Consider the following 21,911-nt stretch of genomic DNA (forward strand, 5'->3'; position numbering starts at 1 on the left):
AATGAAGTAACTAATTTGTAGTTAAGGTACATCTTACAAAAAGGATTCTTTATACACTAAATACACTCAGAATAGCAGGTTGCATACACATTCCAAGAGACACATGGATCTCCCTCCCCAGGTCAACTGACGGCCCTTCAGCCCCTACCTCCCTTCTCAGGTGCATTCGAGGCAACAAGACTTTGGGCAGAGGAAGGCAGAGGTGCTTCCTGCTCTCCTAGGGCTGATAATCTTTCTTTTTTTATTCTGCTGAGCATGTAGTGTTAAACCTGCATTAGTTAATATGCAGTTTTCCCAACACATTAACAGCTTCTTGAAAACACTTTCTGCAAAAAATAGTCTCTCCCTTTGCCACAAATTGTCTAAGTGCTTCTACAACTCTAAAAATATTCTCTCTTAAATCCACTTCCTCTTCTCTTGGTAGTGCCAGCCTCCACTGGCAGAGAGGACTGCGAGAGTGCCACTCAGCACACACAGCTCTCCCGCTGCACGTGATCTGCTGTTGTTCAGATGCTCAGCCGTGTCCTACTCTCTGCAACCCCATGGACTATAGCCTGTCAGCCTCCTCTGTCCACGGGATTTCCCAGGCAAGAATGCTGGAGTGGCTTGCCATTTCCTTCTCCAGGGAATCTTCCCAACCCAGGGATCGAACCTGCCTCTCCGGCATTGCAGGTGGATTCTTTACTGCTGAGCCGCCAGGGAAGCCCTGCTGAATGTGGTTAGTTTTTTTTACAAATCTGTTCTCCCCACTGAGCTGTGAATTCCAAGGACCATAGCATATTTCTCTCTAGGACTAAACATAAACTTTTATTGCATGGATGGATAGAGGGCAAGATGGATATTTTTAACAACAGCTATGCTAGGCAGCTCGGGCTTAGCGGAAGAAAATTTTTGGAAGATGAGGTAAATTAAAATTGTACATTTTAATTGTGAGTAAGTGTGAGGATGAGGCAAAGCAGTTTATCATTAAAGGGCTAGGTAGACTGGAGCTATTTAAATTTCTTAGGCTCAGTCTCATGCAACGCGAAGGCCCCATGGCTCACAAATAAGACATTGGGAAGAAGCATCAGCACTTGCCACCAAGATCTGCTGAAGCTACCGCCTGGAAGAATTAACGGGGAATCTGACGGAGGAAGGGGACACTGAGGACTGAACTCCTAGTCGATGCATCGGTAACTGTAGCAGATGGACATGGAATCTTATGTCCTGCTCTGGCCATGACACCCCTAAGCTTTGTGTTCAGATCCAGTGTGTATTATTCTCAATCCTCATGCTGTCTCTGGAATGAGAAACGCTCTAAGATGTTAGTAAGGGTAGGAACTGTGGAGATTATTCACTTCAAACTTCTCATTTTATGGAAGTGGGAACTGAGGCCACTTAGCTGGCAGGGGCAGGCAGGATCGGAACCGGGCCTTCTGGGTCCCCCTGCAGTGCTCTCTGCAGTTATACACTTAACTGGAAACTGGCTCTGACCTCGGGGAGTGTGGATGCTTAGGTCGTATCCTGGTTGAGTCAGTCTCCCCTCAAAGATAATGAGTTTCTGAAGGGTAGCACTGTGTTCTGTTCAGTTTTATCCCCAGGGGGTAGCATGATGCCTGCCACACATAAAGCTGCCTCTGTTTGTTGAATGAATGAAGGAAGGAAGAAGTGGCCGGGGTACAGGATACAGCAGAAAACCAAAGCCACAGCCAATGCAGTTGTGATGCATGAAAACGCTGTCACTCCTGAAATTCAATGAACTCCTCCCAAATTTGCCTCTGAATACGATTCCTTATTCCTCACACCCTAGAACGAGTAGACAATGTCAAGAAGTTTAAAGGCCGTTAAATACCCAGGCTAGGTGACATCTGCAATCATTTTACGGCAGGCCAGCTGTGGAGCGGGAAGAGCAGACTATGGCAACAGCGAAAAGAAAGCCATGTGCTTGGTGAGGAGTCCTCTGACGTCACCCTCCACGTGCAGCTCTAGCGGCGTCCAGCACACCCTGTTCTTGCTCATCCTGAACAGGGACCCCCCAGAATTTCTCCCCGAGCTCAACCCTCCCTTTGTCTGTGTGACACAATGCAGGTGTCGCGTGTACGCACATGCGTGCATCTAGGGCCCTACCTCCGAGCTCTGGAAGGGAACCTCCCACCAGTACCCACTGTCAGCAAAGCTCCACACCGGGGATCCCTCACAATGAAGAATCCAGCATAGCGAGAAAAAATGTAGCAATCAAAGCCCAGAGGTGCAGACTTCCCACCATGAAAGTGGAGAACAACAGACTCTAGTCTACGAGCCGTTGCACTAGACACGCCTTCATGCTGCGCCCCCTCCCGGGGCTCGAGTCACACCACTTCGTCCGCTATGCGTGCTCCGCTGCAGTCCCTTCAGGATGTCCCCACAGATGGTGAGCTGGCACTGGGGGAGGCAGGCGTCCACACCACACTTACTCATGTCTTGTGTGACTCACAGGAAATCCACCACAAAGTGCAGAGGCGGGAAGGTGACGCCGAAAATGCAAACAGTCCAATTAGAGCCATGCCCTGACCCTGACCGGGTAGAGAAGCAGGTGAAAGGATAACCAGAGCCCCTACCACAGGCCAAAGTACACACATACACATGGGCCCATGCAGGCTCAAATCCAGGAGACGTGTGGGCGGCTGAGGCCCAGTCCTTACCAGAAAGGACCGCAGCCAATGAATCAGGTGCTAATGAACACTGAACACCGAAGTGCCCCCAACACAGCTTCCACCAGCTAGACTTTGCTCTGAACACCTTGCTGTTTCACATTTCTATATTTAATGCATTTCTTTAAAATTTCCACTGAAGGAAAAAGCAGAAGTAAGGAGCGACCAAGGGTCCCAACTTTTTAGGGTGATTGACACGTTCACTGTGATGATTTTACACGTGTGTACAACTGTCAAAAACTTATCAAAGCATCCACTTGAAATCGGTACAGTGCATTATAAATTACAGTTTGTTAATTACTTCTCAAGAAAGCTGTTTTCGTTTTCCACTGAATTTGAATAGCTGCTTTAGATCATATTCCAGAAATGCCCATTTTAAAGGGCAGGTTTCACACACTCACTCTGGTGTCACAGAGTCTGGTTTCCTAACATGTTTCCTTACAGACACACCAATCTAACTCAGGGTGCAGCTATAATACTGGATCCATAGAGGTCCTTGGGGGCTCACTCCAGGTTCCAAATGTTGCCCGTGCCTGGAACAGATCTTTTCTCTACTCTGCCGGTTCCTGAATCCTCAGCCACAGAGAGGGCTCCCTGCTCCCCTCCAGACCTCTGCCTCACCCAGGCCCCTGGGTTTCCATAAAGAAGGCGAATTCATCTGTTGTGAGTCCAGCTCAGGTCATTGCACTGTGCCTCAGAGGGAGAGCAGCGTCTCTGAGATTCCACCTGGGGATCCACTACCAAGGCCCCGTGCGCCTGGTCTGTACTGGACCCTCACATGGTTGTGCATGTGCAGACCGCTCAGTCACACAGAACACTGACAGAGCACAGCGCCTGTTCCAACTCTGGCGAGCACCAGCTGCTAGTCCTACAGAACCGGGTGTCATGATGCCCTTCTTTATTAGACCCATGAGGAGCAGGAGGGCCTGGGCCTTGGACAGCAAACACTTCCAGAGGAGCCCTGGAGCTCTGGCTGCCAGCTACCCAGGATGTCAGAACTCAGGAGCTGACTGAGGATGGAGATGCTGGGAGATGGCTCCTCCTCAGAAGCCCAGGAGAAACCTACACCCCATGCTGGAGTCCAGGACACAGTCACCCTTCAGCCATTTCTTCCCCAAAGGCTCTGGCCTGGCAAGCGGTAAGCAATGGTCACTGCATGGTTGAGAGCTGGTCAGCAACAGTCCCCCTGCTAACCCAGGGGTCTTCAAGCCCTAGGACTCCAGCAGGATGGGGCAGTCAGTCCAGGGCATGCCTCTGGCTCTCGCTCTGACCCCGCTGTTCGTGTCCAGAGCTTGAGACCCGGGGTATCACGGTGAGGGGGCCCCTTGGGACAGTGGTGACATGGGGCAGGCCTGGCCCTTCCCTCACACACACCCTGCTCAGACTCCCTCACTACATTACACCTCCACGCACTGCAGGAATCTGAAAACCGCAAAGCGTAGCTAACCTGGAAACCCGGTCTCACTGGGCTCTGTGCTGGCCACTGGACGCGATGAAGATTAAAGGTCAGAGATCAGAAAAGAGGATGTTAGTGTGAGAGGAGCGAGCTAGGAAAGGCGAAGGAAGTCCAGTTTCTCTCAACAGGAAGTTCCAAGAATGAGGATCAGAGCATGTATGAGAGAAAGAGGACCCTTAGCTGCACAGAACTGGGCAAGAGGTACGGGGAGGAGGGAAAACCTGCCCTGACTCCTTACTGCCACCCACTCACCGCCTTCAGGAGACTAGGAGAAGGCTGGCACCCTACGCTCTGGGTCCTCTGTAGCAAGGGTATTACCTACAGCCCCTGGTCTAGCACAGCAGCATTTTGTGACTCAAAATAAGGCCACCATAGTAGGAAACAAATTCAGCTGGAAAGACAGAGCTCCAAATGTGCATTTGTAAATCATTCATAGGAAAGTAAGATGGTTTTTCTAATACCGTGTGATGCCAGCGCAGTTGATTATATTCCCAGGTTAGCCCACAGGTCTATTCTACACAATAGAGCCAGCTAAACTACATTTACTCTATGTAGAACTTTGTTTTTAACAGGCAGATGCACTCTGAATTCCAACTCGGGAACCACCAGGCCTCATGAGGGGCTGGGTGGGCACTGGAGGCTTCACAGGGAGGGGCACGTACATGCCAGCACAGGAATCGGGGCTTGTCGTTTCCCGAGGAGAGGAGGTCTGTGTCAAGCACTTTTTGGGAGTTAGGAACGGAGGGAAGGGGGTGGGATGGAGAGAGATTTGGGGATCGCAGATGACTGGCTTGGGAGGCAGCAGCGCCCCACTAAATCATGTCCTTAAGCATGTACTTATTACTACAGCAGAGTCAGGCTAATGGAGCTACAGTAGCGCAGTATTTAACAGCCCCGCAGGCTCCCTCGAAAAGGACCTAATTAGAGCCTAAGCATGTAGGCAAAAGGACTGTTGTGGACTCTTCTTGGATTCTTTTGACCCATTTTAGTCTGTGGCTCAATGTGGAGCTCCAAGAGCCTGGGGAATTTCAGTCCTGCTGGGAGGCGAGCAGGGTGCATGCTTCTCACTTCTTGCCACAGGGAACATGGTGGCAGGATGGCCCAGGCACCTGGATGGCTGAAGAGCACCTGTACCCACCACCCAAGCGTGGTGCCCTAATGGGGATCAGGGTTACCACAAAGGGAGAAGCCAAGCACATCCCAGGGCCAGAGACTGTGCCATGTGCTGCTCCACTGGGATCTGCTTATGATGTGAGTCCAGGTGGCAGGGGTCAGGGGAGACCAAGGCACAGGCGGGACGCCTTCTCTACCCCGAATCCAAATGGAGGAGGAAGGTGCCAAACTCAAGAGGCAGGAGGCAAGACACGGAACCAAGCGCCCCAGCACAATGGCGCCCTTCCAACCCGAGCCTGCACCAGCTCCTGGGGCCCCAGGGGGAGCGGGTGGGGGTGGGGGTGGGAGAAGAAATCAGTGACTTACGTTATATGCATTGATAATCAGCTGAAGAATATTTTTGGAGTCTCCGTGTAAAATCTCCACTGTTGTTCCAGGTATCAGGGCTGTAAAATTCTTCAGGGGAAAAAAACAAAGAAAATAAATGAGCCCATTCTGCCTTTCCATCCTGTCAAATGGTGAACACTGCCCTACTGAGCTAGAATGGTCAGGGCCCTCCGCACTGCTTCTGCCGCTCACTGGCACCATAACTCAGAGAAGCCGCAAGTAAGCACAAGGGAATGGAGCTGTTGCAGTAGGCTGTGGAATCTCGGTTCTCCAAGGTCTGAGTGAGAAGGGTCTGACAAGCTGTGTTTCTAAAGTACAATATCAGGCTTCTTCCTGGAGACCCCTCCTCTCTGGCATGTCATGGAAAAACACTCTGAAATTCCATCCTCTAGTGTCAATATAGGGAGCCCTGGTGGCTCAATGGTAAAGAACCCTCCTGCAATGCAAGAGATGCAGGTTTGGTCTCTGGCAGCATTCTTCCCTGCCGAAAGAGCCTGGCAGGCTACAGTCCATGGGTTTGCAAGAGTCGGACACGACTTAGTGACTAAACCACCACCACCACCAGAATCAATATATTCTCAATGTTCTTGTCCTCTCTTCTAGACTACATAGGTATTCCCAGTTTCCGTTCAAAGATGCCCTCAAACTGTCCAGGAAGAGGGAAAGAGGAAACTCTGCCAGTGGTCTCCAAGACAGTCTCTTTTCTTAGCAGGGAACTGAATGGGAATGGTGCCTTCCAAGGAGGTCTGGTATCTCTGGGTGAAGTCCTTGGCAAAGCAGGCGGCCTTGACGCGGCTGCCTTTCTTCTTTCACTGGTACCAAGGCCAGTGTATGTCACTTACTAAAGTGATAGAAACATCTAGAAATAGCCGCCACCCTCAGCCTGCCTTGGACTGGACATGCCTCCTCCCTGAGTGAGGTGTACTTGGTTCTAAGCAAGGCTGCCCTAAGCCAAGGTGGGTCTCTTCCCTCCTGAAGCATCTGGAGTATAGTCCGTGCAACCACCTCTCCAAAACCGATCCCTGTAAATGGCCATGTCCTATCCTGCTATCTTCACTAAACAAAGACCCAAAAAATCGTTCTCTTGTTTTCATCTAAAGTTGATTCAGACTGAAAGAAGATAAGAACTTAAGAAGATGTAAGTGGCATTTTATCAATGATCTGAGGCAGGTACAGTAGAAACACACCTTCAGACAAAGGTTCTCCGGTGGATATTTAAGAGCAGCAGAGAGGGGGGACTGGGGCTGACTGTTCTAGAGGTGGGGATGAACTTCTCATGACCTCTCATTTCAAAGGATGTCAGGGGCGAGCTGGGCTTCACACCCAACTTACACGAACACTCCGGGAGCAGCTCGCAGGGGAGTTCTAGCGAAAGGCGATTTGCCCGTGATTGTGGGGGACAAGCACATTCATGAGGGGAGGGTAGAGCGTGGCCCGTGGGATGACTGGGGCAAGTCTTGTAACAGACTCATAGACCGCTCTGTGCACTCAAGACATGTACTGTTTTCTTTGGAAATTCCTGCCCCAGACTAACCCACTGGTCTCCCACACTCTGTGGGAGGGCACACAGACTCTGCACGCAGCCTGTCTACATGTATGCCTAGTTTTCTCTCTGCACGCCTTCCTTTTATATCTTTCTTCCCTATTCCCTGGGTGTTTCCATTTCACCATCTGAAAACCAGGAATTGAGACTGTTTCCCTCATTATCAAATTAGAAACCAAATGTTTGACTCGCTTGGTATGCTCTGCTGTAGGAATGCTTAAGAGCTTCCTCAATACCATCATTTTCCACTAGATCAAGACAGGGCTATATTCCACCCTCCTTTGGATCTCTGCCCACACAGAGCAGGGCGTGAACACTCCTCATGCGGCCGCCCCGCATTTCACCTGGCCCCACGTTCCATTCTTCCATTCATCTCAGAGTCAGCAGGGCCCCCAGATTCAGGCCACCAGCCTCCCTCGCTCCCTTCCAGGTGTACCTTATAGAGCATATAGTGGTTTTTCGTCACTGCAAAGATGAGGTTGATGTTGTTCTCTGCCAATTTCTCTCCGAGCAAGGCAAGGGATGGATAGTCCTAGGGCCAAGGCAAAAGTCAAGGCTGTAACATTTCTTGCAAGTAGAGACACTAGCACCTGGCTCCAACGTGCACTCAGTAACTCATCACCCGTGCAAATAATAAGCATCTTCCCCTAGCAGCCCCTTAACAGCCAAGCCCCCTGGGCAGCTCCTTACTGAGAAACTATGTAGGGAAGATTCTCCAGGAAAGGACCCTCTGGCACCCACCAAACCAGACTCACTCCCCCTGCCCCTCTCAACCCAGAATGGAGAAGTGATGAGTGGAGGTCTCCCACACTTGGTCTGTGTTTCCACCCCTTCCTCAGGAATGTGCAGAGTGGGGAAGCCACAAAAGGGCAGCGACCACATCCTACCATCAGCACCTGTTTATCTGTCCTCTCTCCCTTAAGACTTTCTTCCTGATCTCCTTGCCCTACTTTCCTTTTCCCATGCCCAATGTTGGGCCTGCCAATGTCCTGCACAGGTTCTGCTCAGTCCTCTCACGGCTCAGAATGGGCAGAAAAGGCTGCTGACATTTGGACAAGTCAGGCTGCAGCGTGGGAAGGGGTACAGGGGAGGGAGGGAGGGAGAATACTCCCTGAAGGATGCTGCAAGGCAGCTTAACAAAGTCCTGAAGGATTTTAAGGGCTGATAATGGGTCCAGGAGTCCTCATCAGTGAGGTTCTACAGTTATCAGGTAGTATAGTTAGGAGTTCTTTCTCTGGACTCCATCATTCTTGACCACCTCTTAAAACTTGAGAAAATGGGTTAGTCCAGCAAGATTTAGAAAGAATTTCTCTCTAGTCAGCCATTCTACCAAATGCACTCTGGAAAGTGCATTTGGGAAGGAAGAGGATATTTGGGAAGAAAAAACAAACTTTGTACAGCAAGTGTGAAAAAAAGTCTTAATTGTTGGGTCTGGGTGACAGGTAGGTAGAAGTTCATTTACTGGCCTATTGTATGTTTGAAATCCAGCATAAATTCTATTTAACTGCACAACCACAGTGACAGACTACCGGGAGTGGCAAGTCCTTGGGGCTTCTCATCCAGTACAGGACACCTGCCACCTGCCCCCAACACTGGTGGAACTCAGGGCCTCAGGAAACCCATTTCTAGAAACCCGGAAGTCTTGTCTTTGCTGGTCTTGCCTCATAACTTCTGTCCCAGTTATTTTTCCTCTGCGGGAACACAGTCCCCTCTCTCATGTAAAATCGCCTCTTCCCTTTGACATCTATCCTGTCTCACCCACCTCTTCCTTCAACTAAACATTCCTCGTGGGGGTGCACAACAGCAGAAAGATGAACCAGCTACAGAAATCCTTGAGAAACGCTCTAAGGTAACGATGAGCAGGAGTTCTGGAAGCCCAGTTGGAGGTGATGGAATAGAAACTCAGTCCCAAGAAAGGATGGGGAAGTCAGTGAGCAGAGGTCCGGAGGAAGGTGGCCAAGGCTGGGTGAGGCCGCAGACCGAGGCAGGGTTGCGGGGCGGTGCCGGGGTCCGGCCCTCACCATCTGGTTGGACGCCGTGTACTCGTTGGCCTCGTTCAGGTGACACTGGCCGTCATGCGGCTGCACCAGGCCCCCCAGCTTTCCGTCCAGCGCGATGTGGGGCACGTCGTCCGTGGTGAACACCAGCAAGTGCAGCGCGTCCTTTCGCCAGCCGATCTTCTCCTGAGGGACAGAAGTTGACGGGTTTAACGGCTTCCTGGCTGCCCTGGGGCATCAGGCGGGGCACTGGCCCTTCCCAGGCGTTGTGGTGCGGATCACAGGTGATCCTCTGCGTGCACAGCTGGGGATCACTCTACAAGCACTGCAGAATCACAGAGAGCCAGCTGACGGGGGAAGCCAAGGGGCAGAGGTGAATCTCCGTCGTGGGGCCCACCTGTGCCTGGAACCCCTTGCTGCAGGCCACCCTGCCCTCGCTGCTCCCACTCTCTACCCGATAGCCACCCCTCCTGGAGGCCTCCCCTTTGAGTCTCCCCTAGTATTCCTTCCACAGAACAGCCTTTAGCCTACCCCAACTTTCCCACACTCCAACACACTCGGCTGGCTGCCATGGTCTAAAGATGACCGGTAAGTGACCACTTCAGTTCCCCAATTAAGACACAAATCACTCAGAACAGAGCACCCAAATGACCAACAGATGGATCTGTCTTTGGAGAATTTGATAAAATCTGCCATCTTTCTGGTAGATGTAAACTACTTCAATCATTAATTGAATCACTCCTGTGATTAAGGTCAATCAGATAGCCTTTCTTCTCCCTTTAACTGCTTCACTGTATAGAATATGCCCACTCTTCAGACAGTAGCATGGCTCAATACAGGCTATACTGTCACGGAAGGACTCTATTTTAAATCTTTAATCTCTGTGGCCCTGACACTACACAAATCACTCCTAATCATTACAATTAGGAGCAGCTAGATCCTGATACAGGGCAATAAAATCTGGGATTGGAGTGCTTTCATACCAGTAGTGAAAGAAAATACATGGGTAGCAGGATGAACACAGGAAGGATTTAAACTCTGCTGAGTTATCTGCACACGGACACTGGACACTGAAACAGACCAGATTCATAGACTTCACAAGTTAAAAGTTATCACCTTATGGCAGATGAGGGGGTGAGGGTATCATCCTTTCTTATCACCAAAATGATGGACAAAACAGCCTTTAAGAGCTGAGACATTTTCTTATTCACTCGAAAAGCAGCATGGAAATAAGTCACAAAAAGAGTAACACAAGGAAGAAAAGGTGGTTTGAAAGGAAGCCAGCGAGGACTGAAAGCCAGGATACCAGCTGTGAGCAAGGAATCCACCTCTGGGGAATCGGTTTCCCAGATGCTCAACATTCAGCCAACAAACAATTACTGACCTCTGACCTCGCACAGGCTCCGTGGAAGGCACTGGGTCTATGAAATCATCTGTTTCGGACCCCAAAAAGCTTGCAGTCAAGCAGAAATACAACTTCAACATATCAGGATAAGTGTGCTAAAGAAGGTAAATACACTCTCAACAGAAACTGGGGGAGGAAGCGAGAAAGTCTTCCCAGGGTAGAGGAAACATGAACTGAGCTAAAGGTCAGGACCCTTCCAGGAAGCTGGAAGAAGACATGAGGGGGCAGGCAGAAGCTGGGGATGGGGAGGTATCCTAGGCACTAGCAAAGGCTCAATAAGAAGGCCAGGCACAGAGGACAGAATCTCCTCTGTCCATGGAATAATGGTCAGGCAAGAATAATGGAGCTGGTTGCCATTCCTTTCTCTAGGGAATCTTCCCAACTCGGAGATCGACCCCGGGTCTCCTGCCTTGCAGGCAGACTCTTAACCGTCTAAGCCACCAGGAAGCCGAGTAAACGCACAATGAGGAGGCCGGGCACATTTTCAAAACCCCAAGGAAGAAACCTAGAAAGTCCCCTATGGCAATGGAATTCTAAGTTGTGACAAATCTAATTTAAGGGATTAGAAGTGGAGAGGAGTGGGTCCCCTTGGTGGCAAGACTGAGAATATGTTAGGAGGGCCAATAACTGGCATATATGGGAACTCAACAATGAAAACTCAAAACAATTTTGAAAAAACAACAACAAAGTTGTGGAATTCATTCAATCAGGCCAAGGCTACAGTAATTGAGACAGTGTGCTACTGAGAAAAGGAAAGACACGTGGACCAGTGGAACACAGCAGAGACCAGAAATAGACCCACACACATACGGTCGATTTAATGGAATAATCAGACATCTATTTGAAAAAAAAAATGAAGCTTAACCCATACCTCTCACTATGTACAAAAATGAACTCAAATAGGATCATAGACCTAAAACTATAATGTATCCAAAGGAAAGAAAGGAGAAAAAGCTTTATAATCTTGGTTTGTAATCTTGGTATAAGCAAGACTTCTTAAATGATTCACAGGACAAAAATCTGATGAACTGGACTTCACCAAAATTAAAACCATCTTCTCTTTGAAAGTTACCATTGAGAAAATGAAATGACAAGGCATGATTGGGAGAAAATGTTTGGCAAAAAATAAAAATCTGATAAAGGACTTGTACTCAGAAGGTACAAAGCACTCTCGTAGGTTGGTAACAACACAAACAACTGAATTTTTAAAAATAGAAACTCGGATAGACACTTTACTGAAGAAGAGATATGGATGGAAACAAGCACACAAAAGGATCCTCAACATCATTAGTCATTAAGGGAGTGCACATTAAATTCACAATGAGATGCCACCAGATAGCTATGCCAAAAAAAAAGGGCCCCGAAGATAGCAAGCACTGGAAAGAATGTGGAACAACTAGACCTCTCATAAATTGCTAGTGAAAATACAAAATGTTTTGGCAACTTTGGAAAACAGTTTGGCATATTCCTATAAAGTTAAATACACGCTGACCATCAATTCAGCAATCTCACTCTTTGGTATTTATCCAAGAGAAATGAAAACTTTTGCTCACATAAAAACTACTATGCAAATATTTATATAGCAGCTATTCATGATCACCAAAATTTAGAAACAATCCAAAGGTCCATCAAGTGGTGAATACATAGACATACCATCACACATCTCTAGATGGAATACTATTCAGCAATAAAAAAGGACAAACTGCAGATACACACAACTCAGATGAACCTCCAAAGCTCCAGATTTAAGTGGAAAAAGCCTAAAAAAAAACCATCAAAGGGCAACTTACTGCCTAACTTCATTCAGAAGACATTCATGGAAAGACAAATATATAGGGACAGAAAACAGATCGGTGATGGCCAAAGGCTGAGGGCAAAGAGAGGAGTCAACAACAGACACCACCAGAAAACTTCCCCAGGTGAAAGAAATCATCTACATCTCTTTTTTCATCAATTTTTTTTCTTCATCTATATCTTAATTCTTAATTTCTTCATCTATATCTTAAAGTCTTATTTAAGACTTTATACATATAAAAGGGTGAATTTTACTCTATGTAAATTATCCCTCAATACACCTGACTTGAAAAAACCCTTGAAGAAGTACACATCTTTTGACTCAATGACTCTCCTTCAGGAGACTCTGCAAGAAGTATTCTGAAACACACATAGCAGTATTCTTACTAATAGTGACAAAACGGGAACCAGGTGGAGACCCTACTACTCGGGAACAGTTAAGGCAACTGAGATCTCTCCTCACTGCCACTAGACACTGTGTTCATAAAAAGTATGAAATTGTAAACATTTAAACCAGTGAAAAAGAATACAGTACTGTAATTAGAGTGTGATTAAATTTGGCCTTGAAGTACAGAATGAAGCAGGACAAAGGCTAATGGCGTTCTGCCAAGAGAACGCACTGGTCATAGCAAACACCCTCTTCCAACAACACAAGACAGGCCTCTACATGTGGACATCACCAGACAGTCGACACCAAAATCAGACTCCTTTCACCCAAAGATGGAGAAGCTCTATACAGTGAGCAGAAACAAGACTGGGAGCTGACTGTGGCTCAGATCATGAACTCCTTATTGCCAGATTCAGACTGAAATTGAAGAAAGTGGAGAAAACCACTAGACCATTCAGGTATGACCTAAGTCAAATCCCTTATGACTATACAGTAGAAGTGAGAAATAGATTTAAGGGACTAGATCTGATAGACAGAGTGCCTGATACACTATGGACAGAGGTTCATGACATTGTACAGGAGACAGGAATCAAGACCATCTCCAAGATAAAGAAATGCTAAAAAGCAAAATGGCTGTCTGAGGAGGCCTTACAAATAGCTGTGAAATGAAGGGAAGCGAAAAGCAAAGGAAAAAGGAAAGATACACCCATTTGAATGCAGAGTTCCAAAGAATAGCAAGAAGAGATAAGAAAGCCTTCTTCAGTGATCAATGCAAAGAAATAGAGGAAAAAAACAGAATGGGAAAGACTAGAGATCTCTTCAAGAAAATTAGAGATACCAAGGGAACATTTCATGCAAAGATGGGCTCGATAAAGAACAGAAATGGTAGGGACCTAACAGAAGCAGAAGATATTAAGAAGAGGTGGCAAGAATACACAGAAGAACTGTACACAAAAGATCTTCACAACCCCAATAATCACGATGGTGTGATCACTCACCTAAAGCCAGACATCCTGGAATGTGAAGTCAAGTAGGCCTTAGGAAGCATCACTACAAACAAAGCTAGTGGAGGTGATGGAATTCCACTTGAGCTATTTCAAATCCGAAAGATGATGCTGTGAAAGTGCTGCACTCAATAGGCCAGCAAATTTGGAAAACTCAGCAGTGGCCACAGGACTGGAAAAGGTCAGTTTTCATTCCAATCCCAAAGAAAGGCCATGCCAAAGAATGCTCAAACTACCGCACAATTGCACTCATCTCACACGCTAGTAAAGTGATGCTTAAAATTCTCCAAGCCAGGCTTCAGCAATACGTGAACCATGAACTTCCAGATGTTCAAGCTGGTTTCAGAAAAGACAAAGGAACCAGAGATCAAATTGCCAACATCTGCTGCTGCTGCTGCTAAGTCGCTTTGGTCTTGTCTGACTCTATGCGACCCCATAACGGCAGCCCACCAGGCTCCCCCGTCCCTGGGATTCTCCAGGCAAGAACACTGGGGTGGGTTGCCATTTTCTTCTCCAATGCATGAAAGTGAAAAGTGAAAGTGAAGTCGCTTAGCTGTGTCCAACTCTTTGCGATCCCATGGACTGCAGCCTACCAGGCTCCTCCGTCCATGGGACTTTTCAGGCAAGAGTATTGGAGTGGGTTGCCATTGCCTTCTCTGGCAACATCTGCTGGATCATTGAAAAAGCAAGAGAGTTCCAGAAAAACAGCTATTTCTGCTTTATTGACTATGCCAAAGCCTTTGACTGTGTGATCACAATAAACTGGAAAATTCTGAGAGAGATGGGAATACCAGACCACCTGACCTGCCTCTTGTGAAACCTGTATGCAGGTCAGGAAGCAAGTTAGAACTGGACATGGAACAACAGACTGTTTCCAAATAGGGAAAGGAGTACGTCAAGGCTCTATATTGTCACTCTGCTTATTTAACTTATATGCAGAGTACATCATGAGAAACACTGGGCTGGAAGAAGCACAAGCTGGAATCAAGACTGCCAGGAGAACAACCAATAACCTCAGATATGCAGATGACACCACCCTTATGGCAGAAAGTGAAGAAGAACGAAAGAGCCTCTTGATGAAAGTGAAAGAGGAGAGTGAAAAAGTTGGCTTAAAGCTCAACATTCAGAAAACTAAGATCATGGCATCTGGTCCCATCACTTCATGGGAAATAGACGGGGAAACAGTAGAAACAGTAGCTGACTTTATTCTTCTGGGCTCCAAAATCACTGCAGATGGTGATCGCAGCAATGAAATTAAAAGACGCTTACTCCTTGGAAGTTATGACCAACCTAGACAGCACATTAAAAAGCAGAGACATTACTTTGCCAACAAAGGCCCATCTAGTCAAGGCTATGGTTTTTCCAGCGGTCATGTATGGATGTGAGAGTTGGACTATAAAGAAACCTGAGCGCTGAAGAATTGATCCTTTTGAAGTGTGGTGTTGGAGAAGACTCTTGAGAGTCCCTTGGACTGCATGGAGATCCAACCAGTCCATCCTAAAGGAGATCAGTCCTGGGTGTTCACTGGAAGGACTGATGTTGAAGCTGAAATTCCAATACTTTGGCCACCTGATGCAAAGAGCTGACTCACTGGAAAAGATCCTTATGCTGGGGAAAAGACTGGGGGCAGGAGGAGAAAGGGACAACAGAGGATGAGATGGCTGGATGGCATCACCGACTCGATGGACGTGAGTCTGAGTGAACTCCGGGAGTTGGTGATGGACAGGGAGGCCTGGTGTGCTGCGGTCATGGGGTTGCAAAGAGTCGGACAACTGAACTGAACTGAAAAAACGACGTAAGAAAGAAGCATCACTTTCTATTAAAAAGAGAAGAGATTGAAACAAAATACACCACAATATCACTGGGGTTGAGATTAGAGGCAGTAATCTTCTCATTTTCCCCTCAAACTATCTTTAATATCCAAGTGCTACTTTAAAAGACTTGAATGTTGGCTCTGTCATTTGCCTCCCTTCCTTCCACACCAGCTTCTCAAGCGGCATGTAGAAACCTACAGGAGAGTGACAACAAGCAGTCAGAATAATGTGAAACTTGGGAGCTTGAAGGTGGGCATGGGAGTTTTTTGCCATCAGCAATTACCTTTGTAGATCTGACCACATTATTTAACCCTCTACATTTTTTCATGTTAGTAAGAAGGAATAACAATACTTAAAAGCTTATTGATCACCTCCACTGTTCCATTCCATCCTCACTGCAACCTTTATGAAGGAGGTAACATTTTCATCTTGCAGATGAGGACACTGGTGTTCACAGACATTAAGAAACCAACCCAAGGTCACTGAACCAGGAAGGACCCCAGAAGTCACACTCAGATGATCTGCCTCTAGACACACAACTGAACTGTCCAGTCACACAGGGCGAGGGGAGGGTGTGTGATAACTGCAGTAATTCAAAGCGCATGGCAGGCTCTCAATTAATGACTGCTGGGTCCAAGATAAATGTTCGTTGAATTGGAAAATTGCATCTGAAACAGAAATAGTTCCACAAATGAAGAATAGTGTAGCATCATAATATTAATTCTGTCTTCTCTGAAGTGGACTCTTACTGTGTAAGTGATATTAACAAAATTGGCCAAGAGGTCGGGCTGTGGAGAATGACATGCTTATTCATTCACCCAGGCTTTGGGGCTGGGAGATTATACAAGCGCTGACTCCAAAGAGAATCTACAAGAGAAATAATTTTCCCACTGTCTGCCTGGACTATTTTGAAGACTTAAGCTTTGTATCCACATTTAGGACAGAGAGCAGTATTGGGAAAGCGGATTTTTTTTTTTTTTAAGGAAATAACTATAATACAAAATGGAGTGTGGCATGGGGGCCAGTGTATGAAAGTGTTGGCACAGGCAAGGCTGAGTACAAGTCTCTGCTTTTTGAGACACTAAGTCAGTCACGTCGTCTCTCTAAGCCTGTTTCTTCATCTGTAAAATGAAAATAATCCTATTTTGCAGGGTGGATGCTAGGTTAACAAGTATTTAGTACATATGATGGACTTAAAAAAGGATCTATGGTTATTACTCTCAGACTAGTAATAACTTTTACATCTATTCTCCTTTTACTGCTTAATGTTTGAGGCTCCACAGTTGCCACAGGGACAGTGAAAAATTGCAAACCAGGAAGTTTAAAAGCCTTCTATTAGTTAAAACCACTGATATCCTGCCACATACCTAATGGCTAAATATTAAAAAGCATGGCCATATCAAATGCTGAGGAAGAAAATGTAACCAGCATACACTGCTGACAGGGATGTAAAGTGATACATGCACTCTGGAAAACAGTTTGATAGTTTCTTAAAAAGTTAAACATCTTCCATATGACCCAGCCACTTCAGTCCAAAGGATTGACCCATGAGAAATAAAAGTGTCAGTTCAGTTGCTCAGTTGTGTCCGACTGTTTGCAACCCCATGGACTGCAGCAGGCCAGGCCTCCCTGTCGATCATCAACTCCTGGAGTTCACTCAAATTCATGTCCATCAAGTCGGTGATGCCATCCAACCAACTCATCCTCTGTCATCCCCTTCTCCTCCTGCCCTCAATCTTTCCCAGCACCAGGGTCTTTTCAAATGAGCCAGCTCTTCGCATCAGGTGGCCAAAGTATTGGAGTTTCAGCTTCAGCATCAGTCCTTTCAATGAATATTCAGGACTGATCTCCTTTAGGATGGACTGGTTGGATCTCCTTGCAGTCCAAGGGACTCTCGAGAGTCTTCTGCAACACCACGGTTCAAAAGCATCAATTCTTTGGTGCTCAGCTTTCTTCACAGTCTAACTCTCACACCCTTACATGACCACTGGAAGAACCATAGCTTTGACTAGACAGAACTTTGTTGGCAAATAATGTCTCTGCTTTTCAATATGCTGTCTAGGTTGCTCATAACTTTCCTTCCAAGGAGCAAGCGTCATTTAATTTTATGGCTGCAGTCACCATCTGCAGTGGTTTTGGAGCCCCCCAAAATAAAGTCTGTCACTGTTTCCATTGTTTCCCCACCTATTTGCCATGAAGTGATGGGATGAGATGCCATGATCTTAGTTTTCCAAACGTTGAGTTTTAAGCCAACTTTTTCACTTTCATCAAGAGGCTCTTTAGTTCTTCTTCACTTTCTGCCATAAAGGTGGTGTCATCTGTGTATCTGAGATTATTAATATTTCTCCCAGAAATCTTGATTTCAGCTTATGCTTCATCCAGCCCAGCGTTTCTCATGATGTACTCTGCATATAAGTTAAATAAGCAGGGTGACAATATACAACCTTGACATACTCCTTTCCCTATTTGGAGCCAGTTTGTTGTTCCATGTCCAGTTCTAACTTTTGTTTCTTGATCTGCATACAGATTGCTCAGGAGGCAGGTCAGGTGGTCTGGTATTCCCATCTCTTTCAGAATTTTCCACAGTTTGTGGTGATCCACACAGTCAAAGGCTTTGGCATAGTCAATAAAGCAGAAATAGCTGTTTTCCTGGAACTCTCTTGCTTTTTTGATGATCCAGAGGATGTTGGCAATTTGATCTCTGGTTCCTCTGCCTTTTCTAAATCCAGTTTGAACATCTGCAAGTTCACAGTTCACGGACTGTTGAAGACTGGCTTGGAGAATTTTGAGCATTACTTTGCTAGGGTGTGAGATGAGTGCAATTGTGCGGTAGTTTAAGCATTCTTTGGCATTGCCTTTCTTTGGGATTGGAATGAAAACTGACCTTTTCCAGTCCTGTGGCCACTGGTGAGTTTTCCAAATTTGCTGGCCTATTGAGTGCAGTACTTTCACAGCATCATCTTTTAGGATTTGAAACAGCTCTACTGGAATTCCATCACCTCCACTAGCTTTGTTCGTAGTGATGCTTCCTAAGGCCCACTTGACTTTGCATTCCAGGATGTCTTGCTCTAGGTGAGTGATCACACCAGCGTGGCTATAGGTCCACACAAAGACTTGAGCACATCTACATTATAGCTGCTCCATTTATAATAGGCAAAAACTACCAAATATCAAAAACAACCCAGATATCCATCAGTGGTGGATGGACAAACTGTGGTGTATCTATACAGTGGAATACTACTCTGTAACAAAAGGAGGGAATGGAGACACTCAACAGCATAGATGAATCTCAAAACAATGGTTCTGAAATAAACCAGGACAAAAAAAAATAAGAAAGAGTATATCCTGGATTCATAAAATTTTAACAAATGCAAACTCAAATGTAGTGATAGAAAGCAAAGTAGTGAGGGCCTGGGGAAAGAGGGCAGGAGATGCAGGAGGGAGAAATGACAAAAGAGCAAAAGTACCCACGGGGAGGATATGTGTTCATCACCGGGACTGCAGTGCATATATATCTCATGGGTACGTATAAAGGCCAAAATTTGTCAAACTGTACACTTTCAATGCATGTAATTTATTATACTAGGGGCTTCCCAGGTGGCTCGGTGGTAAAGAATCCGCCTGCCAATGCAGAAGACACAGGAGACATGAGTTCAATCCCTGGGTCAGGAAGATCCCCTGGCGGAGAAAACGGCAACCCACTCCATTATTCTTACCTGGAAAAATCCCACGGACAGAGAAGCCTGGCAGACTACAGTCCACGAGGTTGCAAAGAGTCAGACATGACTGAGCAGACACTCGATGGATATATAATAAACTTAAGTGTGCAAGTTCAGTTGTGTCCAACTCTTTTGAGCCCGTGGACTGTAGCCTGCCAGGCTCCTCTGTCCATGGGATCTTTCAAGCAAGAACACGGGAGTGGGTTGCCATTTCCTCCTCCAGGGGATCTTCCCGACCCAGAGATCAAACTCACATCTCATGTGTCTTCTGCACTGGTAGATGAGCCACCTGCAAAGCCCATACATCCATCACACCACAATATTTTTCTTTTTTGAAAAAGAAGGCTTAGTTTGCTCAGAAATTCATTCAAATACAGAAGTTTAGATGATCAGACTCGATGTCAGTACCGCGCTGGGAACACGAGTTATGAGTATTCCTTGGTCTGGTGGCAGTGTCCGCAGAAGCAGCTGGGTGCGTGGGCTCCAATGAATGGATGAGCGGCAAATCTTGGTTCATGCCCACACCTTCCCTCAGCTTGTCTTTGTGACCTTGGGCAAGTTACTTTATCTTTCCCAGTCCCAGCTTCTCAGCTATAAGATGGAGGTAATAATAGTATTGATAGAATAGGGCTGAGAGGATTAAAACAAAATCCACACACAAGGAGCAATCAGTTCAGTACCCGCATGCTGTAAATAGAGAAGAACTGACAGTGACTGTCCTTGGTATTTCCATGAGGCTGAAAATCTGTGACTGAAATCCAGAAATGCACAATCTTGGTTTTGGATTGTAGGGATGTGATGTTTATCTCCTTTTGGCTCTCTGCATTTTCTAAATTTTTAGATTGAACATATTCTGTTTTTTATACAAAACTATTTTAAGAGGGGAAAAAAAAAGATTTATTTGTTTAGCTAAACTTTTCTCCAAGCCTCTGGGTAAAAACAAGATTTTTAAAAGCCAATCTCCTCCAACATGATAGAGGTCTGCCCTCAGATGAAAATGTCAGGGGTGGGCGGGACAGAAATGCACTGGACTCAGAAGTCAGAAACCCAGTGTCTGGCCAAGACTGCAGTTCACGTGCCTTCTCTTCGGTCAAGTCTGCATCAAAGCTGCACAAGGTCTGTTCTAGCCTCCCAACTCCCAGTTCCCATGCACTCAGGAGGAGCATCCAGGGAAGATGGAATAGGACTCATCTACTCCAGGCACTCAGAGTCTGCTTCCACAGCTCAAGGATGTCGCTCCATCATAAATAAACGGGGCATCCTCCTGGTTTCTTTTCTGGTCTGACTGCCCTAAAAGGTACGAGTGCTCTCCCTCCCCTAGGAAATGCAGCTCCCAAATTCCACCCTCTCTGGGCACTGTTCCATTAGTCAATTTCCTTTGCTTCCTTCCTTGTGCCTAAAAATATGCTCATGACCCACTTAAAATAAATACCCTGCTTTTGACCCAGCATCTTTCATCCCCTGTCTCAAAGACGAGCAGACAGGTTGCCTCCACTTCCTCTCCCCAATTCTGTATAACCCAGTCTCCTCACATGCCCCCACTCCCTCTTTCACAGATGCTTCTAGCTGCTCCCCTCAGTGGTTCTCTGCTCTGGCTGCACTTGAAGGTACGCTAATGATGCTAACGCCCAGTGGCTCTCCTGCGACCTGTAGGCCAGCCACCAGGCTCCACCTCCCAGATGAGACTCCAGTGCAGCCAAGGTGGAGAACCCCATGCTGAGGTCCCGTCGCCAACCCCACAGCGATCCTCTCATCTTGTTCTCTCACCTCTCTGCTGCCAACCAGGGCCTCCCTCGAGCTCTCCTGCCCTTGGTGTCTTGGACATTACACTGTCCAGTGCCCCATTCCCCTCCGGCTGCTTGCAGATTCCACTTCCTCTCCAGGCACTGGATGAGGTCAAAGGTAACACTGTCCTCTGAGGAGATTAACCCAAGTTCTGTACATCTGCTTGAACAGCACACAATTACGTCCCTCCCCCACCCCCGCCCGCCACCAACCTCCTTCTGGAGTTTCAGTCCCGGGTCTACATCACATGCCAGATGTGTCTGCCATCACCTAAAACTCAACTTCTCCAAAGTTGAGGCACCTTCTTCCCCATTTCTGACAAAGGGACCATCAAATGTCTTATCTAGAAAACTTAGAGGTGTCTCTTTCATCCTACCTTCCTGGTCCCCCAACAGCACCTGTCCAGTCCCGAACTGTCCATTCTGTCTTATAATCCATTCCCATGACCTGTGTTGAGCCAGAGCCTCTGGGCAGTGCAGCATGTCACCCTCTTTTTCCTAAGCCCATGCTGTGTGAGAAGCCCAGGTCCCAGGCCCACCCCTCTCCCGGCCACCAGCGTGCGTCATGCCACCCGAGGGGGAAGTATTCTGTGACTCACGTTAACTCCAGCTGTTCCACGTGAGTCACACATGTGCACAGGAGACCATGCTATGTGAAAAGCAGCAATCCACAGACTCCAGACACACGTGACAGGAGTCATGAGTTGGGGGTACCTGTCACCAAGCCCAGAATCTCTGTCCAGGTCGCAGGAGGCAAACCCTCTGGTTTTCTGGGTACTGAACAGTCTACTCTGTGCTGGGGCTGGAGATGACTTCACCAGTTGGAAGCTCAGTGGAG

At 47.0% G+C, this 21,911-nt stretch overlaps 1 protein-coding gene across 1 annotated transcript in view; it reads right to left on the reverse strand.

Moving 5' to 3' along the window:
• ITGB5 (integrin subunit beta 5) overlaps positions 1-21,911 on the reverse strand; it is a 111,894-nt gene that overhangs the window by 39,666 nt on the left and 50,317 nt on the right. Inside the window, exons 6-8 of the mRNA XM_052653972.1 lie at positions 9,190-9,351; positions 7,605-7,700; positions 5,605-5,694 (exon numbers count right to left, since the gene is read on the reverse strand). Coding sequence (XP_052509932.1) covers positions 5,605-5,694; positions 7,605-7,700; positions 9,190-9,351 — 348 coding nt within the window. The remainder of the gene's footprint in view (positions 1-5,604; positions 5,695-7,604; positions 7,701-9,189; positions 9,352-21,911) is intronic.

This window comes from Budorcas taxicolor, chromosome 1 (genome assembly GCF_023091745.1).
Source record: "Budorcas taxicolor isolate Tak-1 chromosome 1, Takin1.1, whole genome shotgun sequence".
Lineage (NCBI taxonomy): Eukaryota > Metazoa > Chordata > Mammalia > Artiodactyla > Bovidae > Budorcas > Budorcas taxicolor.